The sequence below is a fragment of the Amphiprion ocellaris genome, chromosome 17 (genome assembly GCF_022539595.1).
Source record: "Amphiprion ocellaris isolate individual 3 ecotype Okinawa chromosome 17, ASM2253959v1, whole genome shotgun sequence".
Taxonomy (NCBI): domain Eukaryota; kingdom Metazoa; phylum Chordata; class Actinopteri; family Pomacentridae; genus Amphiprion; species Amphiprion ocellaris.
Window position 1 is genome coordinate 10,107,440 of NC_072782.1, and position 27,584 is coordinate 10,135,023.

At 39.0% G+C, this 27,584-nt stretch overlaps 1 protein-coding gene across 2 annotated transcripts in view; it reads right to left on the reverse strand.

Annotated features, from left to right (window-relative positions):
- Positions 1–27,584, reverse strand: part of LOC111578237 (astrotactin-2) — a 398,862-nt gene that overhangs the window by 97,910 nt on the left and 273,368 nt on the right. For both annotated transcript variants that reach the window (XM_055019355.1, XM_055019354.1), the window contains exons 8-11: positions 26,500–26,584; positions 25,525–25,599; positions 22,743–22,880; positions 8,662–8,812 (exon numbers count right to left, since the gene is read on the reverse strand). In XM_055019355.1, the coding sequence (XP_054875330.1) occupies positions 8,662–8,812; positions 22,743–22,880; positions 25,525–25,599; positions 26,500–26,584 (449 nt within the window). The remainder of the gene's footprint in view (positions 1–8,661; positions 8,813–22,742; positions 22,881–25,524; positions 25,600–26,499; positions 26,585–27,584) is intronic.

Here is a 27,584-nt window from a genome sequence, read left to right on the forward strand (position 1 = left end):
TATTTCAGATAAATGAATTTCAGTCAGTTCTTCTGTGGTGGTTCTATGATGGCAGCACAATGGCCAAGAGATCTGCTGCACTTACAGTGGTAGGTAGGAAATCTAAATAGAAAATATCTGGACTTTGATGTTTTTACTATGATTACCCCAATGGCAGCTGATCAGTGATTACCAGAGCAAAAAAACATTAGAATTATTCGATTTAGTAATTAAAGCATTATTTAATATATTAAATGCACAAAAGAAGCAGTAAAATGTCACATTAAGTACCAGTGTGTAGGTGTTTGTATGGCATATGTTCACACGTTTGCAATTAGTAGCTCCAAATAGCTCTAAACATGATGGATATAAACTTCTTTTTTCTTCCTTTTTACAGTGTATATCTGCCCTGCTCCTTACTTTTGGCCCATGACAGCAACATAAAACTCGAAGGGCTGCATATGTATCAATCCTCTGGTCGCTATTACAAATGAGAATTTCATGACACCATTAGGAACCAGAGTGATGGAATTTCACTCCTGAGCATACTTTGGGATTAAAAGTAAAAGGTAAGCAGGGCCGAGGAAATAAAAAGAAAAAACAAAAAAGTAAGAGAGCTTGAAATAAAGCTGCACATACATCTCCCTACACATTACATACTGCACATAGATCACCCCTCCAAATTAACATCCACACATTTGGAATGAATGCTATTCATTTTCCTAATCACCCATTAGCGCCTTCAGCTTTAATCAGGAACTGAGTAGAATCTATCGAGAACTCTATTTCTTAATGATCTTGTCAAAATTAAATTGCTAGATGTTCGTACTTAGTGGCCATCACACATTTCAGAAAAGAGGAGGAAAAAGTGTGAACATTTAGTGCATTTAGTTCTCCCATTGCGACCATTCCAAATTACAATACAACAGGGTGAGGAGAAGTGCTGTGGAGAGTGAAGGCTTGAGGATAATAAGGAAACAATGTCTTCTTAAGCAAAATGTACACAGAGTCTTTCACAAAAACAAGAAAAGTTTCTGAAAAAGCACAGCTCTAAAGCACAATGACAGGCAGGGGGGGAAAAAATCAAATACTCTAAAAGCATATTTGACAGCCTAATCTGGTTTAGAGATGGCAGTGATGCATGCCCTGCAGTTCCACCGCTGCTCAAATGTGTTAAATTAGGCACAACGGTTTTATTGCTCCAAGAGCAAAAAAACACCAGCAAGATGCAATTCCTCAGTGAGTTTGTTTGGAGATCCCAGTTGGGAGACTTCTCCCAGTTTTGATCATGTGAGATTTACATGCGACACAGAGACATTTGATTATGCATATCCTTGTATACACAAATATCAGCATAGCTGTTACTGAGTACTGCGTGATATTTGCACAGGTGCCCCTGATGTCTGTAAAGATAAAACATCAGTTTGGAAATCACAGACAAAACCTGACATTTGGGAAACTAACATCATATAACCTCTCAGTAAATTTCAGTGCCATCTACTGTAATTTAACAAGCAGCTTTATATAAGCCTTTCTTCATTGCCAAAAGGAAAAAAAAAAAATATAAATCAAATCCTCCACTGCTCCAAAATGGAGACAGTCACTGACACCACTGTTTGTATATTGTCACTTTACTGAAGCTGCACCTGCACAACTAGTCAGCAGCTTTTGCAAAACATGTAAACATGCAGCATGATCCCAATCTCTTTCTGAGCATATTCGTCTTTCTCGCAACCAGGATAAGAGTTTATCTAGGTTTCTGCAACTGGAATATGGTGTTTTAACGTGCATACAAAACACAAAAATGGGGCGCTTCAAAAGCCCGATCATAAGAAGGATACTCATGTCCGTGTAAACACACTGAGTGAGACACAGCGCGTTTCATCTCAGCTGTTTATCCTCATATTTATGTGAATTCATCCCTAATCCTTGGCGAGAAAATACACAATTGTTTCTTAGATAGCAGGAACGGTGTTGCACAAAAGCCAAAATAAACTCATTTAAGATACATGTTCTTGTGCCAGTGGTTTACTAATGTAAACACGTAGCATATCTGATACACTGTACACACAATTGAAACGCACACAAAAATAGCTTCTACTCCTCAGCAGAATGATGGAGTCTTCCGCACTCCTCTCCACATGTCGACATAATGAAAATCTTAATGTGCGTACTCAGCTCATCAGGACATGTCTATTCTATGTTATGAAGATTGGCAGTATTGAAAAGAAATGCCGTCTCTATTTCTTACCCACCTTTCTTTAATGGCGGCCCTACAGCAGATGACTACGAGACCGAATGGAAGCTTTGTTCTCCGTCTCCATCAGACTCTGCTTCTCTCTGCTCAGCTTGATCGCCAACGGCATTTAAGAGCTGCTGTTATTTGCTTCCTTTGATGATTAAGACAACATGGACATGCTTATTTAACAATGATTTATGTGTGGCTGTGTCAGGATGGCAATTATAGAAAAATATAACCACTGCTGCACATTTAATTTCACGAGTCTTAAGGTTAACACGTTGACACAGTGAATAAAAGTGGTGGATTTTCCCAGATAAGCCTTTAAGGCAGATGTGAAAATGCACTACATTTGAGATATCACTGAAGGTTGTTGCTCAAACAAGCAGTAGAAGACAACAATTATTATAACTTATCAGAAATAAATATTTTCAGCACCTCTTGATATTTCCATGCTGACATAAACACACTTATTATCTGTATTATAAATCCACAATGGCTTTTTTAAATCACTAGGAAATATATGTGATGGTAAATTGAAACAGGAATCTGTCTTGGGGTTTCTGACTTGTTAGTCGGAAACAAAGTCTTTGTGACTCAACATTAAACTTATTTAAGGTTTGTAACCGAGTCAGACTGAAATAATTACGTATTTTGTAAACTAATTCATAGATATATGTGAAGTAACTAGCTTATTGTGGAGAAAATGCAAAAACAAAAGCAGATCAGCATTCTCAACCAACTCAACACCTTGGACAATCAATAACGAAGCACATTAGAAGTATATACTGATACATTACAACATGTTTTATTTTGCTCTTGTGCTGCAATAATTGCTAATATTTCCCACTTAAAGGCTTCTTTGAACTGACTTCTATTATCCACATATCCTAATTCCCATCCTTGGCTGCAACAGTGTTATGTGAATCTCTGTGGTTCACTAAAGGACACACTTGATCCGGCATTTAACCAACAGTGTCGGAGTGAAAGGATGGGAAAAAAATGATCACAGTGCATTTGCTTTAAACTATAAAGCATTCAAATTCAATGGTAATGAGGTAAACTGAGCTGCACTGTGCAGCACTGCAGGGTTAGTCATGATGCTCAGCTGTCACAAGTATGGAAGAGTGGGGACATACAGGGGATGCTGGGTGGAGGGATTAGAGGATGAGGGTTTGCACAAACGTTTTGTTTGGGTGGAGATGCCATTTTTTCTCCCTGCTGACTCTTTATGCAAACCAGAGGCGACCGAGCAGAAATCTGGCTCCACACTGACAACTCATCATTTAATTCTTGACTTTTGGAATGCCTTGCATTTTAATAAACTCTTGCATTCTGGGACAGCGTACAAGTGACTTAAAATGAGATTGGAGACAACAGTATCTATCTTATCTAAACTGTCATAAACAGCTGGAGTTTGATGGGCCAAAATTAAAGTCTAGATTGGTGCTTGAAGTAAAAAAAAAACAAAACGTCTTTTCCAACATTGCATCCAAATAACTTTACCCGAAATCTCCCAAAAGGGGCATCAACTGATGAAAGATATGCCGCTAATATCCTACCATCTGCTCAGTCTCTGAGCATTTCCATTAAGAGGACAGATACTGTAGCTGTGCCACAATGTGCCATAAAGAAAAACCATTCCCTGAAAGCACAGAAAGCACTGTATGCGTCAGCTGTCAAACTTGAACTTTAGAAATGGCAAACTACCAGAAAAAACCCTGTTTACAGAGTTCTGAACTTGAAACAGTCCCAGGAGGGTACATGTAGTGCATTCATACGCTAACAGAGAGTAGGGAGCACTGACCACGGGGTTCAACTACAATCTGACCGCTCATTCCACACCACTGGGTAAATGCTGGAGTGTTGCTGCTCACACAACACGTATCTGGCCGATGAGGTTCCCCACACTTCTCTGTTATTGTGCTGCAACATAATTAAAAGGATCAACCATTTACATTCAGTATGAATTTGTGTAAATACATACAATTTCTCGTCATTTTCCATTATATGAAAAATCACATTTGAACAATGGTGAGTCTTTGCCTCTTTGTGCAATGTAAGGGAGGAAAAAAAAGTAAAATTAAGGTGCCTCCAGCTTGGTTACTTGAGATAGACGTTGTGTTTCCACAATCCATAACATTTGACTCTACCTGGAGAGTTTTCTACTACATTCTGCATGAGAACAAGTTGTACTGCATCTATATTATCCAGCAGAGCCTCTATAAGATTGGGATCTGGGGAGTTTGGAGGCCAGGTCAATGTTTATGGGCTCTTTGTCTCGTTCTTTAAGCGGTTTTTGAGAATACAGTGTGGTGCGGGGCATTGTCCTGTTTGGTTCGTAACAGTGTTTACGCTGTTGGTGTTTATCAAAGTATCATTAATATGAATGCCTGAAAGTTTGCTGCAGAAGATGACATTGCTAAATGTTACTCACTTGCGAGTGGTTTTAACGTTGTGGAAGATGGTTAAAATTTTTAATATTATATGTATATAAATATTATATATTTAAGTATTAAAAATACTGGAAAAAATATTCTGTTGATTACAAATTAGAATGAATGACATATAGAATTCTGGCATTCTAACTCACACTTGTATTTGCTATCTTCATTGTGAAGCTTCTCTATTGTGTGTGCTTTTCTGTACATTACTGTACATGTTTTCATTTCAATTCTTTATGCAGAGAATTTGTAAGTGCTTATTTAAATAAATGATTAACTATCCAACTGAATAAACTGAACTTTTGTCTGTCCCCTCTCCTCCTTTAAATAATTTAGTGACAACTAAAAGCAAATCAATAAATAAATAAAAAATCAGTGGGGAACAATCCACGTCACACAGTGTAAAAAAAAAAAAGTGTGATAATGGAAACCTCAGTGCAGGCGGTGACGTAAACAGAATAACACTATACTATACTTTGCAATAGAGCCAACTGGTATTTGATGAGCCAAGTGATGAAAAAGGAAGGCCCCGGCACAAAAAACATTACCAGTCTGAAACCACTAACCTGCGTGGGGAATAAACCAACTGTCATCCTCTCTGGCTCAGCAGAACCAGAATACAACAGGCAAAATACAGCAGTGTCTCTAGAACTTCAGTGCCGGGCTCTGGCCTGAATTTAATTTCATTGCAAATGCATTTCAACTGTCTTAAGAGCAGAAGACAGCCTTGAGGGACTGACTCTGATAATGGATTTTAAGCCCTCCGTGTGGCTTGTCGCTGCTCTGTGTTAGCACCCACTCTGACAAGGGTGGTTAAAATAACACCAACCCAAAAGAGTAAGGAAGGAAAATAATACCACTGTGTCTGTGATCCTCCTGTGAGTTAATCTTTGAAGACGAGAAGGCTTTGTCAGTCTCTTTGTCCGCGTATTAATCAGCAGCACACAGAGGCGTGAGACTGTTCTGAATTATTTTAGAGTAATATTTTCTTACAGTTCCTGGAAGTATGAGGTGAAGCTAAGTCTCTCCAAGTGGACTATCCCGTTCTGTGAGGTCTAGAGGACATGTATGCATTCCTTCTATCTTTTTTTCTATCTTTTTTTACTGTGCCAACTCCACCCTTTTCTTTTATATGGTCTCAGCCTGCATATTTTTGATGGAAGAAGTCTCTGTGTGTAGTAGACGTGTTGGTAAAATACGCCACAGCATGCAGGAGCCTGACATGAGATAAAGTTTGACAAACAATCCAAGAGGTTATTAGTACGTACTGATTCATACTTTATGCACACTCTCTCTGCCATCCACTACTTGCCACCTCTGGGTCTAATAAGGATTAATATGGCATGGGATTAGCGTGAGAAACTGTCTGTTCAATTTTACTCTTCGGCTCTGTATAGGATGCAAATGCTACTAGTGCAGTGCAAATACATAAAACATGGCTGGGACCACTGATATGGATGTAACTATAAATTATTCGATCGATATCGGCTGTTTCACATTATATATACAAACCATGAATATAAGTAACTAACAGGATTGAATTTGCATTTTATGTAATTTAACAAAAACTGCTTCATAAATGCAAGACTACTATAAAATGGCTTAAGATAGGAAGAAGCAAAAGCATGCGGAAGCACATATTAAATTTCCTTAAATCAAATATTCCTGAATCTATGAATGCCATTATGATGCAATGGAATGTTGCATCTAACAAGACGGGTGAGAAAAAGAAACAATGCCGCATTGGAAAATTTACAAGGCTTTGCAACCATTTAATGCTACAATAAAAATATCCAGTAGATGCTTTGGTTGGAAGTCACAGTGCAGCATCACCGTTTATGCTTTTTTTATTATCCATATTACAGTTAGTTGAACAGAGTATCATTGAATACACACAGACACCTGATATTATGTCTCATAACACCACAAACATTATACTGTTAGCATGTTTGGGACAAATTAAGGAAATTGCCAACCTACAACCTACTTTACTCCTACTAAGCTACTAAATATGTCAAGAGAGGAAATAGCCTTGATTCTTATAAATGATGAGGAAAATAACTCAGGTTTATTAATGCGGATTAAGCGCCATGGTAACACAGCAGGAGGTAAATTGTAAGGAATGAGTCCGTAGAGCGGATGGGAAAATGATTTATATTCGGGGAAAAAGTGATTAAGAAGTATTATAAGTGTCTTGATGAAAATATTAGCAGCATATGCTTTAAGTTTATTCGACAAAGTGCCTCAATAAGTCTGTCAGTCACGCCGTAAATTACGGCTTAATGACACTGTCGCAAATAAATTTGTTTGTTATTCATCATTTGTGATCAGCGCCAGACAAAATCACAGAAGGTTGTGTGATCAGTGTTGCAGAAAATGCACGAAAGGTTGTTTTTTTGTGTGTGTGTGAATATTGTGAACAGGAGTTGCTGTTAGAGAATCGTATCTTCATTTTAGTTGAAAGATGAGGAAGAGGAAAAGGAAAACAAGAAAATTGCTACCGCTGTTTGTCTTTGGTCGACACAAACAACAAAAAGACCTGTCGATTTATAGCCCCATCCCAGCTCTTAATGACTCACCGAACCGTCCTCCAGCAATTGAGATGGCTCATCAATTTAATTACTTTACAACGCAGGCCCGCCCCATGCTGTCAAAAGCCTGGCATTGGAAGTTACCAGTCACCCTGTACTTGTAAATATGCCTGGAGAAAACCTTTTTTGCACTGCAGTTTACACTGTTACAGTCAAACTAAGGTTGATGAAGCAAGAAGGGAGACATGAATGAACTAAATACTTATTTGTAGTATCCAAAAAAGTGCTAAATACTACCTCTACTGGGTTATTTCTTTTGATCCATGTAATATCAAGAATGCCAGCCTCACCAATGACAATAAAGTGAACTGATAAACCTGATGCTGTTAATCTAATTCTGTTTTCCCAAAATTCCAAATGGGAAAGGAGTTAAGCTTATATTATTACATATACCTAGACTAAACAAAAGCATGCAATTCAGCTGAGTGTGTGTACAATGAATACAGTATCGCTTCCAAGAGCGAGAGCCACAACTGCTTTTATCTACAGACCCCTCAGTGTCTATACATACGCTAAAGAGCACAACACCAAGGCATACTAAGTGTGGCTGTAAGCAGCACATAAAACATTATTGATTGCTGGGAAATATCACAAATGCCAGGTTAGCAGATGGTATGTAAATTTAATGAGTCGCGTTATTGGGAAGGAAACATTAAAAAGAGGCGATTATGTAAATAAATTTTAAAACTTACACCACGGATCCTTTCAATACTTAATCAGTCCTTTAGCCACTACAAGGTCCTGCCATAACTAGTGATTGGCACCAACACTGGTCATTATTTAAACAACTTAATGCATACTGTATACTGAAACAGTTGTTTTTTTTTCTTTCTTTTTTCTTTTTGTATTTTATATACTAACAAGTGAACATTGTTTGTTGCTCTCACCCGATTCTGACACCTTAACTTGCACCTATGGGAACCGTTACACGTAAAGTACATGGACAAGCTTGGATGTTTGCATGCACAGCGAATCTGCAGCTCCTGTGTGCCACGCCAGACCAAAGCCTTGAATCCAGCATTTGCTAGTGTAGCACAAGTCTGCTGTCACACAAAAATCTGTTGTCAACACTGTCTGCTAGCCAGTTAGCTACAGCTCAAAGCCAGTCCAGCTGACAGCATGTCTGGATGATAAGTTGAAACTACCAGGCCGTTTAACAGTATGTCTATCGCTGGCAAGCACACCTGCCACACAGACACACGGAGAACTACACTCACAGAGCTATATGTGCACTCATTAGACACAGAAAGCAACTAATTATTAAATAAAAACTCAAACAAACCCAACTGCCTTAATTTAACAGCTGAATTTGATTTAACTTTGGTTGAACAGTATGTTGTACCACATCTGTAGCAAGTTGAAAAAAAAACAAACATAAAAAGCACAACAGCACATGGCGTCTGCTTACCATGCAGCCGGATGATTCTAACTGTCGATCAGACACGCACTTGAAATTCTTCTTGCAGCCACCGTTATCTTTGGAGCAGTCACGGACAGGCCCGAAAGAAGCCAGCAGGTCCTCTACTGTCTCGAAATATGTCGACATCATGGCCTCCTCTCTGGAATGGAAGAAAAGAGCAGATTAAAACAATAGCACCTTTGCGTCTCCTTTACGTGCCTTCTTAGCGCAAATAAGGACACACCTGTCCAAGTGATGTCGAGCGAGAGGGAATTCTTAAGCAGCCGAACATAATCCCTCACCACCTGGAAAGCAGCCTGTCATAACCTCGCTGCATGCAATTAAAAAGCTATCCATGCTCATGCACACAACATGATAAAATTGTGCTGTTTCGATGGCTTTCATCTCTCCACCTGCAATTAATGACCACTTGTGATGTTTTTTTCTTTAAACTCGTGTCTGGTTTAGTTTTTCTTTCATTAACAGGTTATGAAAGTCATCGTAATGACTAAATAATAATAGAATGAGCACTGATAGAACAGAATGAGAGGTGATAGGTTTCTTCTCTGAGCTCTAGCTTCATTTTCTGTCTGACAGTGCAAAGGGCAAATGTGAAGAACCCTTCTAATATTGTAAAAATTGATATACAATAGAGCATGCATTTTTAAAACGGCAGTTTTACTCGAGTTTTGTGTGCAGGTTCATGCCCATTCACTGTGGGTCATGTCTGGGACTAGCAAATGCACTGGCAGCGGCTGAACACGTTTGTTATGATGTGTTGATGGGAAGCCCAGGGAATCAGCATTCATCATTCAAAAGTAACCTGTGGAGCTCTTCACCTCTAATAACAGTATGGAGCTGTTTCTCGTCCGTGTTTTGATGTTTGTCGGCTTCAGACTAAAAGTTTGAGTCCTGCAAAGTGTTTCTTCAGATCCTTTAATTTGTTAAACCTCAGCGATACACACAATGCATGTCAGTGACGAATGCTGAATGCAAATACAAATTTTGTTTGTTTACTGCGGAGAAAACTCCACAGGGCAGCTTTTGCTCTCTGAACTAATTCAAGGCCAAGGCGTCCAGATCTGTTCTATTTGCAATACTGAGGTGACAGCAGAAGAAAAATAAGTAAAATCACAGAAAAGCACATGAATACACATTCAAAGATAAACACTGCCAATATGAGGTACATAACAGAGTGAAATTAAATCATTTTTCATCAAATTCCTTCAAGGAGCAGTTTAATGAATTTTTCATCTGCACAGCTCAGAGGACTAGATGGACTCTCTGTGTCTCAGTAAGACTGCACTTGGGCACAGTGGTGGTTTGAGTTAAATGCTAATGTCATTATACTAAGATGCTCAGAATGAAAATACTAACATTTACAATTTAGCATGTCATATTTAGTATGCTTCTCTGCAAAAACTAACTGGCATTTTAATACAAGTTTGATGTGCCATAAGTTAAGTTAGAGTTATTGCTGTTATTCCTGAAAGGGATGTAAATATTCATTCAGGAGTTTAGACATTTCACTCAGAATCACAAACAGTATGATGGTAATTTGGGAACTAAGGATCACCAAAGTCAGTAAGTTTTTTTCCTCTGATACCCTGAATATTGGTGCAAAAGCTCACAGCAATCTCCCAAAAAGTTTCCAAAATATTTCAATATGGTGAGCGGACTAGTAAACTGATATTTCAATCCCTAGAGCCATGCCCCTAGCGTAAAAGAACAGTCACCAAAAAAGTTTGAGAAACAAAATCATGTTTACAGCTGAGACTGGGATGAAATCTGGTTGGAGGACCTTTTGTTTTTGTATGTGTGTGCGATTCTGCCAATGCTGGTGCTACAAATAGAGTAATAAAGTAATTTCCAAATCTGAATCTTGGCACTTATTTGAAGAAATGTTAGCTTGACCAATACTTTCTGCTCACTGCGTTCACTTCAGCATTCTCTGCCATGCCTGCACACTGAGTTCTGTATGCCTCCTGTCAGAGAGAACGAAGAGGTAACCAACCTCTGTACTTTTGTTTACTAAAAAACAAAAGCATTGTCTATTGCAATGGGACCACATGGACCAGAGTGTGTTGTGAGGGTGACTTGGCTCTGCAAACAGCAACAGGATCTTGAATGATGGGAAGACAGATGACTTGCTGTGCAAGGGAGATTTTGGAGGATTTTCACTGTCACAGTTTGTGTATGTCTTTATGGGTGTTTATGTGGCAAAATCATTTTCAAATACGCTAAAAATAGGTCCATTGAACCAATAATACACATGTTAATGCTACTGTTTATGTGAGTAAAATTTCTCTGAGTAACCTGTAGCTTAAAGTGGGTATAAATCATCACAAGGTCATTGGTCTTGCAACATTTGAGCAAAGAAGGCAAAGTGATGCGTTTCTGTGAAAAGAATTGCATATTAGGACCTTGTCTCGACTTCTGGAAAAGATGAAAGGCAAAACCTTGAAATTAATCAAAAAGCTAAGAATGTTACCAGTACAGCATTGACAAAATACCTTTGAAATACAGTATAAGCAGGGATGTATTGGAAGGTTATGAGCTGACACCATCTACCTACCTTTTCATTTACAGAATACCTTCTCCTCTGTGTCTACCAATGTGTGACTAGCATTTAAAACGTAGTTCAACATCTCAGACTGTTTTAAGTGCAGGATTCTTCCAGTTGAGTATTTGGCTTTTATGTCAGATTTAGGGCATACTAGCCCATGACTGACACATCTGTCTGGTGGTGAAGTATTAGGGCTCACTGACTAACACATCAGGACTGTCCTCTTTGCAAATTCAAACCATTTCTGACACAGTGGAGCTCTGATAGCAAATCACTCACTGTTCTCACTGTCACACATTGGAAATTTAAAAAAAAAAAAAAAAAAAAAAAAAAAAATGGAAGATATGTAGCAGAAGAGCTCAGATAAGTAACCCATCGCTTTGGAATGTGGATATTCTTTCTTTTGATTTATGGTATCTGGAGTTTTTTGTTCATTTTTCATTAACAAGTCTATTCTTCTGGCTATTTGCACTTCAATTTATGTATAGCTGCATAATTAGTGATACCTATGGACCATTTGGTTTGAGTTTTTTGTTTGAGTCTTTTTTTTTCAAATGCAAACAACTAACCAAGAAAAAAATCTATATTCAGTGTATTAAATATTTTAGATGCAATAAATATTGTATTTTAATAGCTTCAATCTGTTAACCACACAGAAGACGGTGAAATGTTATTCACAATTAAAACAGTCTTATCAGTTTAGGTAACAGTCCTTTTGTCTCAGTAAAAGTATTACCCCAGAGAATGTGATTTGGCGATAACAATTTCCTGTTTTGTTGGCTTCACAGGGAGGTCTGCTGTACACAAGAATTTTGCAAGATAAATTCTTCAGGCTAAATAAACAGCATTTGTAAAAAGGTTGGATAATTAACCTTCTGGTCAACCAGTCACAATCACTAGAGGATATTTCAGATTCATGTACTTAATCCTATTTATTCAGGCTTCTTTGGTTTAGTATTTCCAGGATTGCCACAGGATACATGAGCCCAAATTCACTGTCCAAATAGGCAATATGACTATAAATGACTGAAAAGTTCTTATTTTTTTGTTGTACCACATTGATTCAGATAGTAATATTGCAGATAATTATTGTTGCTTCTGGCAACATCCATCAATCTTAAGCAGTAACAACTACACAAAAGGTTCAAACAAAAACAGTTCAGCTGCTACAGTATTCACACAAACACTTACTCAGTTTACAAAAAATAAAAAGCAACCCAGCCCCGTCAAACAGAAACTCGAAGCAATTTTGTCCACTTGAATCTCAAGAATCACCAAGTGCTCCAAGGAATTGTAGGTCTTTTTTGAAGTTCTGTCTTCGGTTGTTGTACTCCTCCAAGAAACAACACCAAGGGCTCATTCTGACTACAGTACATGCCTGAATTATCTCAACTGCCTCATTGTGGAGAGCAGGAGGTGAGAACTAAGGCCTTCTTTGATCTTTTATGAAAATGATATTCCTACCAAACAGATCAAGGCGAGTTGCCTGGTAGAGGAACCTCATCTAAACTGTCCATATTATCAGTGTCATTCCTTTGGTCACAAACAGTGTCCAGGGGAGTGGCCAAAGACAAAGACTGATGACGTGAGTTATTTTCCTCATTTCTCCACACTGTTTTAAAAACCATGGTATTTGGATGCCAAAACATCTGATTTTAACTCTTTAAGACAGGTCCTCCCTCCTCCTGGATGCTGCCAAGTAAAGGTCAATTGGCCTTAAGCTTGGAGGTACTGATGTCCTAGAATGTGTCACACTCAGCTGCAAACCCACTGATGTACATCAGAAATAAACTCACCAATGGAGAAAAACAAAAGTCATCCAAATACAGTCCGAAGCTGCGCCTAGATAGAAATCAAAACCAGTAGAGGAAGTCTAATGCCTGCATTCAGTGTCCTTGAATTACCAGCAAAGATAGAGAAACATCTTCCTGTTGTATGAACCCAGTGGTTCCCAAAAGGAACTCTGGATCATGAAACTAGAAATACCTAAAGGAACATTGCCATATTCCAAACCAAAAAACAAGTTATCTTCTTGGGGCGAAGAAACATGTTCACTGTTCCAGAGCCAAGGACCCTGCAAATCAAAAAAATACCTAATGGGCAGAGGCTGGGCAGATTTAGTCATTGCTGACAGTGCCAAAGAAACTTGCCCTTAGAACATAGAATGTAATCACTCTTGGGGAAGGTGCCTGATTTGGTGCGTGAAACTGAGAGGTACCAACAAAATGCAGTTGGGCTCACCATGCGCACAGCTTTGGCTCTGGAACCAAACTCCTTGATAGATGGTGGACTCGCTCCTACTGAGGATTTGTCCATGGCGAGATGTGCCAAGCTGTTGTGGGGACTACTGACAAATCACCGTCTGGCTGCTGCACAGTTGGACTTTCTCCAGGAGGTTGAGAGGGTCACCATCATGTCACTGCATAATGCAGAGAGAAAAACTATTACTGTTGTTTGCGCATATGCGCCCATTTGTGGATGGTAGGCAACAATGGCTGGTAAGCTTTAACGCCCCGCAAATCCTGCAAGCACACTACGTCTACATGTGAGAATGGGCAGCTGAACCAATGCAGCAGAAGCTAAATGGCTTATTTTACAAAGTGTACATACTTGTTTTAAGTGTTGATAGAGCTTAAATGCATGTTAGAAATGGAACAAGGTTTATATTATGAGCCCCAAATAGTTAATAAAGTACAAGAGTGTCGTGAAGTGATGAGTCACAGGTAATCAAAACACTCTTGCTGATTGGGCCCATTATCTACTTGGGTTGATTTTTCAGTATATATTAATCTTGCAGCATGTAGTGTTCATCAGGGTAATCTTTGTAAAACCTGTTTTTAGAGGAATGTAAAGATTTGCCCTTTGTCAAACTGATCCCAGACTACCGGACCCAATGACCTTGGAATGTCAACCTGAATAATGTCAAAGTAATGTTTGGAGCGCACTCTAAATAAAGTGGAAGGGTCCGTTATTAACAAACAGCAAAACTGTGAGGTGCACTCTCCACACTCATGAGCAGGAAGTATCAGTCGCCATGGACTGACAGACATTTAGCATGTTCAAGTGCTGAGCTATTGTTTAACAGTAAAGACAGAAGAAAGTACATGTTTTTTAATTGATATATGCAGATCTATGTACTTGTTTATATGCATGGAAGACTATTCTAATGAACTCAATGCTTATTCTTCTTACTTGACTATGGATTCTACTATTTTTCACCCACGATAAAAGGAAGTGTTATACAAGTGTATATAGAGGGTTATGTGTGTAACCTAAATAATGTGTACAAAGTAGGACAATAGAACATTTGTATGTTGTTTTGCTCCATTATCCACACCTGTGCTTCTAGCTAAGGGTACTGAGAAAGAGAAAGTCAGCACTGGTGTGTTATTTTTGTTCATTTTCTGTCCATGCAAGCTGTTCTGGGATGGCCCTTACTATCATGAAGGCATCACGATAGTGAGGAGAGGTGTTTCTGGTTGTTCTGTTTTTGGACTGTGACCTCAGAGCTCTGTCCTGTGGTTAACTTAACTGCCTCTGTGTTACACTCTTGCTTGGCAGAGTCACAAAGGAATATTGCACTGATATTGTATTGCACCAAAATCTACAGAAAAAAAGATGTTCATCCTCTGTCTTGGTCTCCCGTGTTGGCTTTTCTTCTTTCTTTATTTGGCAACTCAATTCTTCTGAATTAGACAGGCAACACATGGCATTCTGTGCATCAGTTCTTTCTGTCAGGCACTCAAAGCATTGACAAATGGCTCCTTAATTCAGAGGAAAACAGAGGGTGGGTAAGGTGAGGCAGACAAAAATAATGGGTTACCTCAGCTGTGAGGTGCATGCTAACTGGCTCTCCTTACGGATTGAGGGAATAGTGAGTCAAAAATGAAAAAAAAAAAAACAAAGGAAGAAAAAATCAATTGCTAAGATGTCTGATGCTAAACGGACCAGAGGAAGGAAAAGAAGAAACCTCTCGGTAAGGATGCTGGAAAGTGTCATAAAATGTACAACATATTAAATCATGACAGCAAGTATGGAAGGAATCCAGCTAAGTGTATCTCAGTGTTATAGATGTATATCTCTGTCTACTTACCTGAATAAGAGTCAGAAAAATCTGAAGCATACATCAATCTCGAGCAAAATAGTTTAAACTATACGTACGGTTACAGAAATCAACAACGGACATAAATCCTGGCAGTGTTTCTTTTCCAAATCATTAGCTAATCAAGATCATCTCTTTTGGCACTGTGACTCTGTTGCTTGACCCAGAAGCACATTGGATGCGTCTAAACACTGACTAATGTACTTGTTATTTATCTCCCTCTCTGCCTCTTGCTTTCCCAGATGATGAATGACCAGGCGACACTGCCCAAAGTTAGAGCGCTGCTCCAGCATGATTACAGAGCCCGTTATTGGTCTGCCCCTGAACTTGATTAATGCTCTTGTTCCAGCTCCCCACAAATATGCTGACTCTCATCAAGCACTTTCGTCATTGAATAGAGTGCATTTTCTCTGGGCTTTCTGTAATCACTGAGGAAAAATCTAGTGGGTGAAAAAAGCAGGTAAACCTAAGTGATAAAATAAAGATTGATGCATCAACTCTCTGCTTTGACTGTGTAGTTGTAAAACATTTTTGACTGAGAATCCGAGTGAGGGGAAGTGAATTTATGTGCTCAATCTTTTTTCTATTTTTCTTCCTGGTGTCAACCTCTTGCAGTTGCATTGGATTATTGGCAATGGCACATTTTGATGGTTCACTTGATCACGGCGAGTGAGGTCATTAATCACCAGTGTGGAGTGTCAGCGGCTACTCAGGGTTATTAACAATTCCTTATTGACAAAAACGCTAGTCTCCAAGCACACTTTAGAGTGCCTGAATCATTGTGTGCGGTGATGTTTATGAGGTGTTTGTTGACACACTAACTTTGGTTTGACAAGGAATGCAAGGCTAATATTAGACAAGGTTAAATTCCAAATATAGCAAGGGGAACTGTGAGTCAGGCAACTTCTTCGGTTAAGGTACGACAGATTGATTAAAAAAAACAAAAAGACTACATACAAATAGAGTTAAAGCTTACTTTCCTCTCTGGTTTACTACTGTACACACAAACAGAAAGACTGTTTTTGAGTGCCTCAGGTCTTGAATATCCCCACTCATACAAGCACCTAAGAAATGGTACAAAGAGCGCTATGTTACCTGTATTTAAATATGTCATACAGTAAAGTATAGACATTGGCTGGAATGAATCTTCCTCTAGCAGCTTTAAATGTCAGAGACTGCACAAGTGAAGTAATTAAAGTGTGACTATAAAGGGAATAAGGGTGTAAAACTTGAGGATGTAACTTAATAGATTTATAATGGATAAGCCAACAAGCTATTTGGTAACTCTTTTGCACTGTATATCCACCAGAAAGTTATGTAGTCAGACTGAAATCAGGACAGGCATTTTATTCTATTTCACTCACGCCTTAAATCCGAACAAACCGACAAACCGTATTGTCCTCTGTGCACTGGAACAGATAGATGCAACAAACATTCCCACAACAGGCTGTATTTTAAATGTTGTGTCCCAAACCTTACTACATTTTCTTGTAGGGAATAAAAAAAGAGTAACTGGAAAGAGAAAAAAAGTACATGATTACCTGTGGCTAAGATTGGCCTTGACACTGCTAATAGGAGGCAACACTGCTCATCCTGTCCTAATTTGCCTAATCGTGGGAAACAAATATGAATTAATTTGTGATTCAATGACTGCAAAAACAGAAGCCTAACAAAGGAGGAGAAATTTCTGCAGAAAACAGTTTGTGACAGCAAGGTCTGTGGATCTCTGCCAAGAATAACCAAAAGTTATTCTCATAGCTTGAAACACAGCAAGTGGAATTCCATTTAGCTCCACTGGGCAAGTGAAACCGAACTTGTCAGCATGGCATAATCTAACTACAAAACAAACAGACTGTATGTGATTTGAGTTGTAAAATATAGATGGCAATATGTCTAATACACGACAATAGAAAAAAAACATCAACATACTGAGTGCATAAATTGGAAACCAGCTTATTTAAATCAGGTGCAATCAATGTGAGGTTAGGCGATACCATCAGGAGACTAATAGACTAAATCTCTTTAAGCCGACACTTACCTTGATGCTCACTTATCTTTTTTCACAAATTTATGAAAAAAATTTTAATTGAGTACAGTCTGTAAGCTGAAGAAGGGTAGAAGGGAAATGGAGAAGCATCCTTTTAAAAGCCACAGCCACAGTGCATTCCACCACTTTCCACATCAACATGTCTGTCATGACTAACTCGCTACATCAATGCTTGCATAAACACTTTGGGGAAATGAATCAGCCAGAAACTCCATAAGCTCCCATGAGATTTTGTCCCATGCAAAAAAAAAAGAAAAAAAAATGCTTTGGATAATGAGTCGTCTGCATTATTCATGACAATCTGACGGATTCTCTTAACAGTTACGGGAACTAATCACCAACTAAATACAGAACATTAACTTCTAACTGGAGTGGGCTTTTTATCAGTCATGCAGTATCTGTTTCCTATTTAGTGTTTTCAGAGATCTTTTGTATTTTCTGGTGTCATTAAAGACTAATCCCTCAGCAGTTCAAGAGGACAGAATGTATGGTTTTGATTCCATCTCTAATGATTAATATGTACTACGTTGTGTTGCCAGTGTCAGCTGTGATGCCTCCCTTTCAGTTACTAATAGTAAGTGCATTTGCCTAAATAGCACTTGTACAGTGAGACAGAACAAGTGCATTCTAAACAAGACTACTGGATACAGGATGTGCCTTCAATGCTGGCCCCAAACGGAGCTCCTGTGCAGCAAAGTAAACCAAAGTTAAGCTCTCTCCTCTGCTGAAGTGCTTCATTCGCGAGTGAAAATGTGATGTAACCCAGCAAAAATCTATTCATCCTCCAGAAAAAGAAAATGCACAAAAGAGATAATTGCTCTGAAATAATTGCTTTACCTCCTAGCTAACCTGAGAGACTAATCTTTTGTGGTTTCAGTTATAAACATTCAGAATCTGTTCGCATCAACATGTAGCAGAAATATGTTTTTCGCTCTACAATATGTGCTCATTTTTCTTCAGCTCACCATCACTGGTCACAACCCCGTTTTCAAGTAAACGACAAACATTGGCTAATTAATGGAGAGGCACGCTATAATCCCGTTTATGTCAGGATAAGCATGTGTACAATTGCCTTGGGAGTTCTGGGCTCCTGAGGCAATTTCACAAAGGCTGTGAAAAGTTTTGATTCACACATCACTGGATCAAAGGAGCAACAACAATCTGTATGATACAAATTAGAGAAAAAATCGGATCTGTCTGATTACTGCAATTTAGGGCTTCTGTATGACAAACTGATTCAATGAATATTTGATATCAAAAATACCCGAGTGTCGAGTAGAGAAAATATTTTTAAAAATAAAGAAAGTGTTATTTGTTGAATGCATTTTAGTGTAGTGCTGCCAGTCCTACTTTGAATACAGAATAGTGTGCATGTATTTTAGCAGCTAACGATGCTGCAATAAGGAGGCAATTTGTAGGATTTTAAAGGATTATCTGCAATAAAGATGTCTTGCTGAGATACAGGACAATAAAGATTCAAGTTTCTAAGTGTGGAAATCATAAGAAAAAATCCTCTGTTGCATCAGCGAAGGTGCAGATTTGAAAAGTTACCTTTTCTGGGCATCTATTCTCCCTAAGCTCAATGTGTTTCCAGACAATAAAGGTCAGCTCTAATCACTGCTTGAATACTCATCAGTCTGGGTACTCTCCAAGTTGTCATTTTAAAGTATAAGGACATGTCCCCTATTAACTGCAAGTCAGCATTGCCACAAAAATATGAACTTTGCCAGGATACCTGCCTAAATATACTAATATCGAAACACAAACACCAAAAGCTAGAAACACTGTGAAGAGTGATGGAATAATAGATGACAGAACGTGGAACTCAAACCAAAGATTCTGAACACAGCACATATTGTGCATATCCATCCAATACTAGAGGAAATCTTCATGAAGATCAGCTTTATGCATGTTCCCATCTCTTCATCTTCACATGACACACTGCTGCTTATCAAAGGTTAAATCTTTGCAGAGAAGTGCAGCAGTGCTTTAGTGCACATTTTAATCACCCACTTTCACTCTTTTGAGCGAAAATACATTTATAACTGCTGTTGTCGATCTGCATAAATTTCAACGGCTGATTTTCGGTTGCCAACCAGGCCGCTCATTTTGTCACCATAAAAGCTACACTGTGCTTGTGAGAGACAAAAAAAGCTCTTGGCACGCCCACTATCCCTGTGGAGAGTGAAAGGAGAACCCTGAACACACACAGTGTCCCGCTGTCACACAGCAAGGAAACTCTGTCATTCCTAAAGCACTGCTACTACATAAACACTGTGCAGTATCATTTTTAGGGGAGGATACCACAGTACTTTTCTAGCATCAGCATACCACGCAACACTGTTACCAAATACCTCAAAAACATTCAAACTACAGACCGTCATCTGGATCTAGATTGATCTGCAGATGAATGTCAACCGGATGCTTCATATTATGTTATCTAAGGATCTATATTCTTGTTTTTGAAAACTGCTGGCGTGATTATCCCCAGAAACTCATTATAGTATAATTGTACAGAGTAAGTGTGCACTCGTCCATTTCTGTATGTGCGAAGAAAACGAAAATTGATCGAGACAACAGAAAATTCAAAGACACCAACAAATCCATTTTTCCTCTTAAAATGCATGTTCATGCTGAAGCTGCTGACCAATGAACACTGGTTTCAAGTGAAAATCACATTATTTTTTGACCAAATTAAATCAGTGATTACTGAGTAAACCCACTACGCTGTTTTGCTGAATCTGTGTAGTTAACATTAAAGACTCCATCTGGTGAAAATCCACTTTTTTATACCTTGTTAAGATACATTAATTGTGTTTTTACAAGGCTAGAAGACATGTCAAGATTTAAATAAGGAGCCAACGCCATGAGTAAACTGTTCCACATTGAAACTAAAATGCAGTGATGATCATCTCACCAATACACACAGCTTGGGTATTAAATCTCCTACATTCAGCCTTCCCATATTATTTCAGTATAATTGTATAGAACTGGTTTCCAGTTGGAACATGTGTGTTGATTTTTGCCACAACGTAGGATAGTGTAGTTTTGCAGTGTTTGAGCAGAGTTGCAGGTGAGCTGGTGTGCTGGAGCTGCATCGAGTGATGGAAGGTTTGGGGGAATAGAGGCAGGGAGCTCATAGATGTGTTCTTTTTAAAGGAAATAATTGTGTAAAGTTACATCCAGGCCATTTAAGGCGGCGAAGGATTATGTTTTATGGAAATAAAAAAACCCAACAAAACATGTTATTATGATGCACAGATGTATTTTGAGGGTTTAATCAGTGCTCAGAGAGAAACGTTAAGTCATATGGTATAATAAAATGTAAATACAATAGCAAGTCAGACTTGATTATGGTGTAGTTTCAGATACTTTACTATACAGAGACAGAAACAGACAAAAACAACAAACATGAGCTGAGATAAGAAACATTATTCCACATTTTTTTTCCTTGCTCACCAAACATGCCAGTGCCATGGAAGAGTCAACTGAAATAAATCGTCACTTAAGCAGAAAACAAAGATGTAGCACTGCAAGGATGACGTTTCCTCTTGAGCAGAATCACCATCGCCTCCGTCACCTCAAGTCACTCATCATTTACAAGTTAAAGAGTGGACAACATTTTGCTTTTGGGTTACTTGAAATCTGACTTTCAAACATGACAATGAGATAACCTCTTCACACTGCAAACAGACACTGAAAAAAAAACAAAAAAAACACTTGCGGTGATGTAAACCTACATTGTACCCCAAAATGGATTTGGATAATAAAAATAATACATATACTTGTGGCTTAGTGTGGAAAACCTCAGGCAAAACAATGAGTAACAACTATATGCAACCATTTATTGGCAAATTCCATCCCCTTTGGGTAAACATATCTGTATGTAAAACACGGTTCCAGTTCATCCTCTCGTGGAGAATCAGACACTGTCTGTTTAATTTATCATGTATTTCTAGCAGTATACTACACAAGTCTATTTATTGAGAATATATGTGTTTAGAAGGGCAAATGTCATAGAGTTTCGAGAACGTATTTGCAGAAAACTTAGATTTTTGCAGAAAAGTGTTTTTGAGTAACCACAACTAAATCTGTGTCTCAGTAATATTGCTTTTGTTTTACTAATTCTCAATGTCAGAGGCTGGGAATGTCATACTTGGTCATTCTGAATACATTTTGCTTGAATTAAGAGCTTATAAATGCATACTTCTTAAATTAAATGTCAGCGTATTTTGGCACATCGACAGTTCTCAAAAGGTGATGGCATATGCAGACTGCACATATGTAAGGCACAGCTCAAGCATAAACTGTAAATCCTCTATCCCTACAGTGTCAATAATAAATGGTAATTATGTGGCATCATGTGTACTCATGACTTTTGGAAGACAGTGAGAACAGATATGCTTATGTCCCTTTGTGTGGCAACAGAAGAAGCAGTGGACTGCAATGATTCACAGAGACCCCTTTTACTGTATTACATGTCTATCCTTTACATCGTGTGACAAGCACAACCTCTTTATGCAGCAATGGCAGACAATGTGATTTTCAAATAGAAAATCTCTTCCCAGCCTGGTATCAGTTGGATTCCATAGATGGTTGATTGTTTCCATCTGTAACTGATGCTCTGACATGTTTTCTGATGTTCAGCTGCACTGGTGCATGCCAGCGTCTGTTGGCTGGTTGGTTGAAAATAGGTTTTATGTTGCCAATATTTTGTTATTGCACTCTGGGACTGCCAAATCCATAACCTTGTTGACACCACTGTACTGTCGGGATTTGTTTTTCCGATCCTTGCTGTACGCCCGAATTGTTTTAATGCCGCTTTGACTGTCACTTCAGGGCTCTAAATCAATACCCATGAGACAATTAAAAAATCTGATTCAATCCTTAATGGATACTTGGTCTATTTTTGTATTCAAGCTGTGCTACAGAGTTTTAATATTTTCTAATCAAAGTGGGCTTATGTTTTATGTTGATAATACTTGCTGAATATAACATTTTTTCATGCATGTACAATATTCCCATCCTTAAAGCTCACCTGTGTTTTTAACTACCAAATGAACCACATTACAGTGCTGTCTCACTAATGTGTTACAGAATAGTCCTATTTATTATATTTCTATTCTAAAATCAGACTTGCAATATCGACGACAATGCTGGTGTCATGGAAACAGCACACACTTATTGTATAGACACAAATCATGTCGGCTTATGCACCACAAAGAAGCTGTATAAAGTATTCCTGTGCTGTTGAGCAAGAGTTCATAGATCAATATTCGCTTATTTTACTGTATTTGTTGAGTCTTTCCAAGAAAAAAAAATATTTTTGAATGAAGCAGACGACAGCGTAGAGCTCTGAGTGGAATCAGACTGACCTGACCTCCCCTGGATCTTCGGTAACCAACACGTCCGTCTTGCAGCTGGCAATGGGGTTGATTGACAGCTCCACTGGTGGCACGACAAAGCTTTTGCTGACTGGCAGCCACAATCCTTGGCCCAGACTGTAGAATGATCTGTATTGGCATGACCGCAAACCATAAATGTCAAATGCATTACTGTCCCATTTTTACGTTTTGTAATATACAGCAGCAGACGATGTAAATTATGTGCATACATAAACATGCAAAGACACTAATGGGTTTAAGAGAGTCGGGGGAGATGTGGTGAGTTTCTGACAGAAAGACGTTACTTTTTGTTGCAGTTTAATACATATAATGGATAGAATGGTCTTTTTGGTCTTTACTTCTTGCAGTCAGAGCAATGAGAATGTGCAGGTAAGGCGTGAGAGGATGCAATCTTGATATGAAGAGTGTTTTTGGACATGTGTAGGTAAGAGTCTTGAACTTTCGGGGTCATTTATTGTGTGACATTCAAGAATATACAACATGGTCGCTGGTCATGGGGGAATTGTGCAATTTATAACAAAAAAGTAGTGTTTTTTTTTTTTTTTTTACATGTTTCTGCTGCAACAAAGGCAACATTAACTATGAAGACGGGATCTACAGAGGTATGTTGCTGCATGCCGACAAGCAAGTAATTGCTCAACTGTGATGTTAATTCTGTGTGAAAACTCATTTAACTGTTATTCACATGTGGTGCATCTATGGCACAGTTGGACATGGAACTGCAATTGGAGAAGCATATTAGAAGCTGTGGTGGCCTGGTTTTTAGTTTACAACATGTTTTGTGGGTTTTTTTTTTTTAAAGTCCCCCTTTCTTTTTTCTCTTTAAATGCAATGTGTTCTGCAGCTCGGTGATCTGGCATGTAGCACATGTGACGTGTGTGCTGACGGCCATTGATCAAGGGGGTGTAAGAATAATTTGGTTTTGCCGGAGATGGTGCTCCTGAGTGAAGATTAATATCCTCAGCAGGCGCCCCTGCAGGGGGGGTTAGACATGTTGCTTGGGAATAATAACAACAACAAGTAAGGCCTATAAATAGCACAAGACACGGTTGTGCTTGACATCATCTGCTTTTATCTGAACAGGTAGCCGACAAAACTACTAATTTCCAGAAACCGAGCTTGAATGTCTTTGCTTGTCGACATTGTGGCATTACATTTAAGCAAACACTGTCATTTGACTTCCACATATGCGTTTTAATATTCCAGCAACATTATTTAAGCTTAACAAATAACTGAGAAAGAACCTGTCAAATGTGTCATTGCATGTACAAGACCTTGTTATTGGAACACGCTGTTGTAATTTCCATGATATTGCCAAAACTCAAACTGAAAAACCTTCTACTTGTACAAAACACTGCTAGGTATTGACTAGAATTAAAGGATTTGAATACATTGCACCCATTCTGACCTCCCGTTACCAAGAGAAAGTTCCAAACTAATTTGATTGAAATCCATTCTTTATGTAGCCATCATACCTTCAGATCAAAAATGCGGAAGAAAGAGGCAGCTCTAGTATCCTATAAAGCTCTGCATCTGTGAAACCAATCCACATTCAGATTAAGCTCCTCTTTTTTCTGTCAAAGCATTGCAGCCTTTTTTTCCTCCTCCTATATATTTTACTGATATAAAAACTTTCTAACTTAAACCCAGTGAGGGATTCCGCTCTCCTGCTGCATCTTTACTCACTTTGTCGGCTATCTCTATCAGTGGGTTCTTGGCTGAATGCATCTGTGCTCTACAAGCGTATGTGCATGCGGTTGTCCTTTCATCTTTCTTCTCTAACAAACTCTGGACTGACACATTACTTCATCCAAGCACATTTGGCTGCTGCCTTTGTGTACGGGGGGGATGCCGCTGCTGCCAGAGTCCCATCTCAAACACACTGTAGCGTTTTAACTGGCAGAGCACGGCTGAGAGATTAAATGTGTTTTTTTTCGTGCAGGGCAAATTCTGTGGGTTTAGTACGTCATTTCTTATAGTGGACTCAAACTGAGTAGCTAACCCTGCAAGGTCAGTGTGAAGAGGAGCGAGATTACTGTGACAAAGACTTCCTCCTACCTAAGAAGTGGAGGAGTGGGAAGCATGAAATCAGAATAGATTTCCCCCATCCAACGCCTATCCTTTAACACGCTTCAGTTACGCAGCTAAACAAAGCAGATCGAGAAAATAAAATCAACTCGTCATAGGTGTATAGATAACATTCTGTCCCGTAATGACAGATATCTTTGTGATATAGTTTATACAGCTATTTCTGTAGTTTCAGTAAGGGGGGATGGTGCAAGTGGGGATTACAGAATCTCTTAAAAAAGAACAGCTGAGTGATATTGTATGGGCCCTTTGAGCTTTGCACGTCTTGAAAAATGTCACACACAATGACCCCATCAAGAATGAGAAGTGTAACAAAAATGGCAGTAAAAGCATTTGAAAGGAGTTCACCCAGGACGGCTCCTTGGGCTATTCTCCACACACACACACACACACACACACACACACACACACGCACACACACACACACACACACACGAGGGCCCATCGGTGAGACTTCACCCCGGTATGAGGTGTATCTGCGTGTCCATCTGACTGTGTTTATGTGCATCTGCCAGCTGCTTATTTGTATGCTCCGTCACACACAGCCACACACGTACAAGCCCATGCCACCGACACCGCCATCATTCCATTGTGTGTCCGCAGAGTCACAGATGGCTAGCTCGAGTCGTGCACTCAGGAGATGCATCAGAAGCGAAGGACTCACCTGAAGATCCTCTCTGGGGCCTGCTCTCCTGTAACTAGGTCATAGCCTTTCTCCAAGTTAGCATATGGCCAAGGACTTGACAGAGGACAGAGGAGAAGGAGCACAAAATGAAATACATAAAGACCGATGTGATTTGATTGCAATTACATTAAAATGTCAAATCTGAGCAGAATACATGCATAAAGATATTTCAGTCAAGCAGTTTAAATACTTCAGAATGCATTTAATACTACACTAAATGCGACTAAAACACAGTCGAAACAAGCATAGCTTTGTCAGAAATTTCCAGCTGAGTAAGGCTACCCTCTGGTCTGCTGCTACTCCTACAAAACATTGAACAGAAATTTGATTGGTGACTGGATGGAGTCCAGCAGATGACAGGTGCAGCTGAATAACAACGTGGGACCAATGATTGGGGAAGCCAGCTAATTGTCAAACAAGGTCAGAGTCAGACACAGGGCTCATTTCTCTCCCTCGCCTGCCACTTTCCAGTGACTTCCCTTCTCTCTCATGCTTTTAATTTCTGTCCTCCCCTGCTATTTGGTTTCATTATGCACTACATCTTCCCTTCTACTTTGTCTTCCTCCTGTCTATAGTCCTGATTACCTCTTAAAAGACCACTTCCTCAAGTGGAGAACCCGTAGAGGTACATCTGCACATTTTAGCCCATTAACTACAAATTGCTTATATTTTTACATGAATGGTGGCCGCTTTTGAAAGCATACAGTCAGTTGTTAGACTCATTTTCTACCTTGGTTTCCATTGATTTTAATACTCCGAAGATCAACTTGCAGAGACTGGAAACCGGCTCCAGTTAGCCAATCCATCACGGCGAACAATTCACCTTTATTTTATGTAAAGTTAATACGGTGCACTAATGGGGTTGGAGGTAGAGACTGTGAAATCATCTGTAAGGTCATTGTAGTACAAGTCGTGAGTTTTTAAATATGAGTGGAATAAGCAGACAGGACTTACCCTTCGTTGCGACCCCAGTCGCTGCGAACGCAGAGGTGTTTATAGACAGGATCAGGGGAATAACCCTCATGACAGCTGCATTCTCCTGTGGCACAGACAGTGAAAAACAGGCACAGCAGCAGACATTTATTTATTCTCAGAAACTGAATAAATTGCCACGTAAGTCAGTCTGGCCTCCTTATTTATTAGAGATGTATCCAATAAGCAATTGTCATGCTATGTAAATGTGCAGCTAGTTCTCTCTAGTGAAGCCGAAATATATTTATAGTGACATTGATACAATTAGCCAGGCTTTCCTCAGATATTTTACCCACTTTTAGCATCAATCACTCTTTGGATTATGTAGGAAGTCATCACGATGAAGTTGCTTGTTTCTACTTATGATTTTTCTCCCAGTATGGTGTTTAAGAGTTGCTGAGCTCACCAGTTCTTTCTTTGTAAGAATGTTTTTACTATCTCTCTGATGAGATTGTTTTGATTTTTCACTGATACTGAAGGCTCTTTGGACTTCATATTGAGAGCTGACCTCAACAGATTCCAAATGCAAATATCACAACTCTAGACCATTTATCTGCTCTTTGAAAATCCATTAATTATATTGAAGGAATAACACACACATGACCATGGAACAGCTGAAAAGTCAACTGGTCCCTCAAAAAGGTGGAGGGCGCATCTAAAATGTGTTGTAATTCCTATAATGTTCACCTGATTTGGATGTAAATATCCCCAAATTAAAGCTGGAAATCTGCACTTAAAGCACATCTTGACTGTTTCATTTCAACTCCATTGTGGTTGTGTACAGAGCCCAAATGCTGAAAACTGTGTCAGTGTCCAAATATTTATGGACCTAACTGCATGCATAAATATACAGTAACTGGTTAATTGCACAGATTTTTGAAGTTCTGATGCCTCCATTCAGTCTTCACTGAAAATGAGAAAGTAGTAACACAAATTTGATTATTTGCATACACACACACACACGAGAACCAGTGGACTCCGCTGAGTAGAATGTGACAGGTAATGACTGGGATTTTGTTTGCTGCCAGTGTCACTACAAGTCTTTCATCATCCTCACTGAGGCCTTT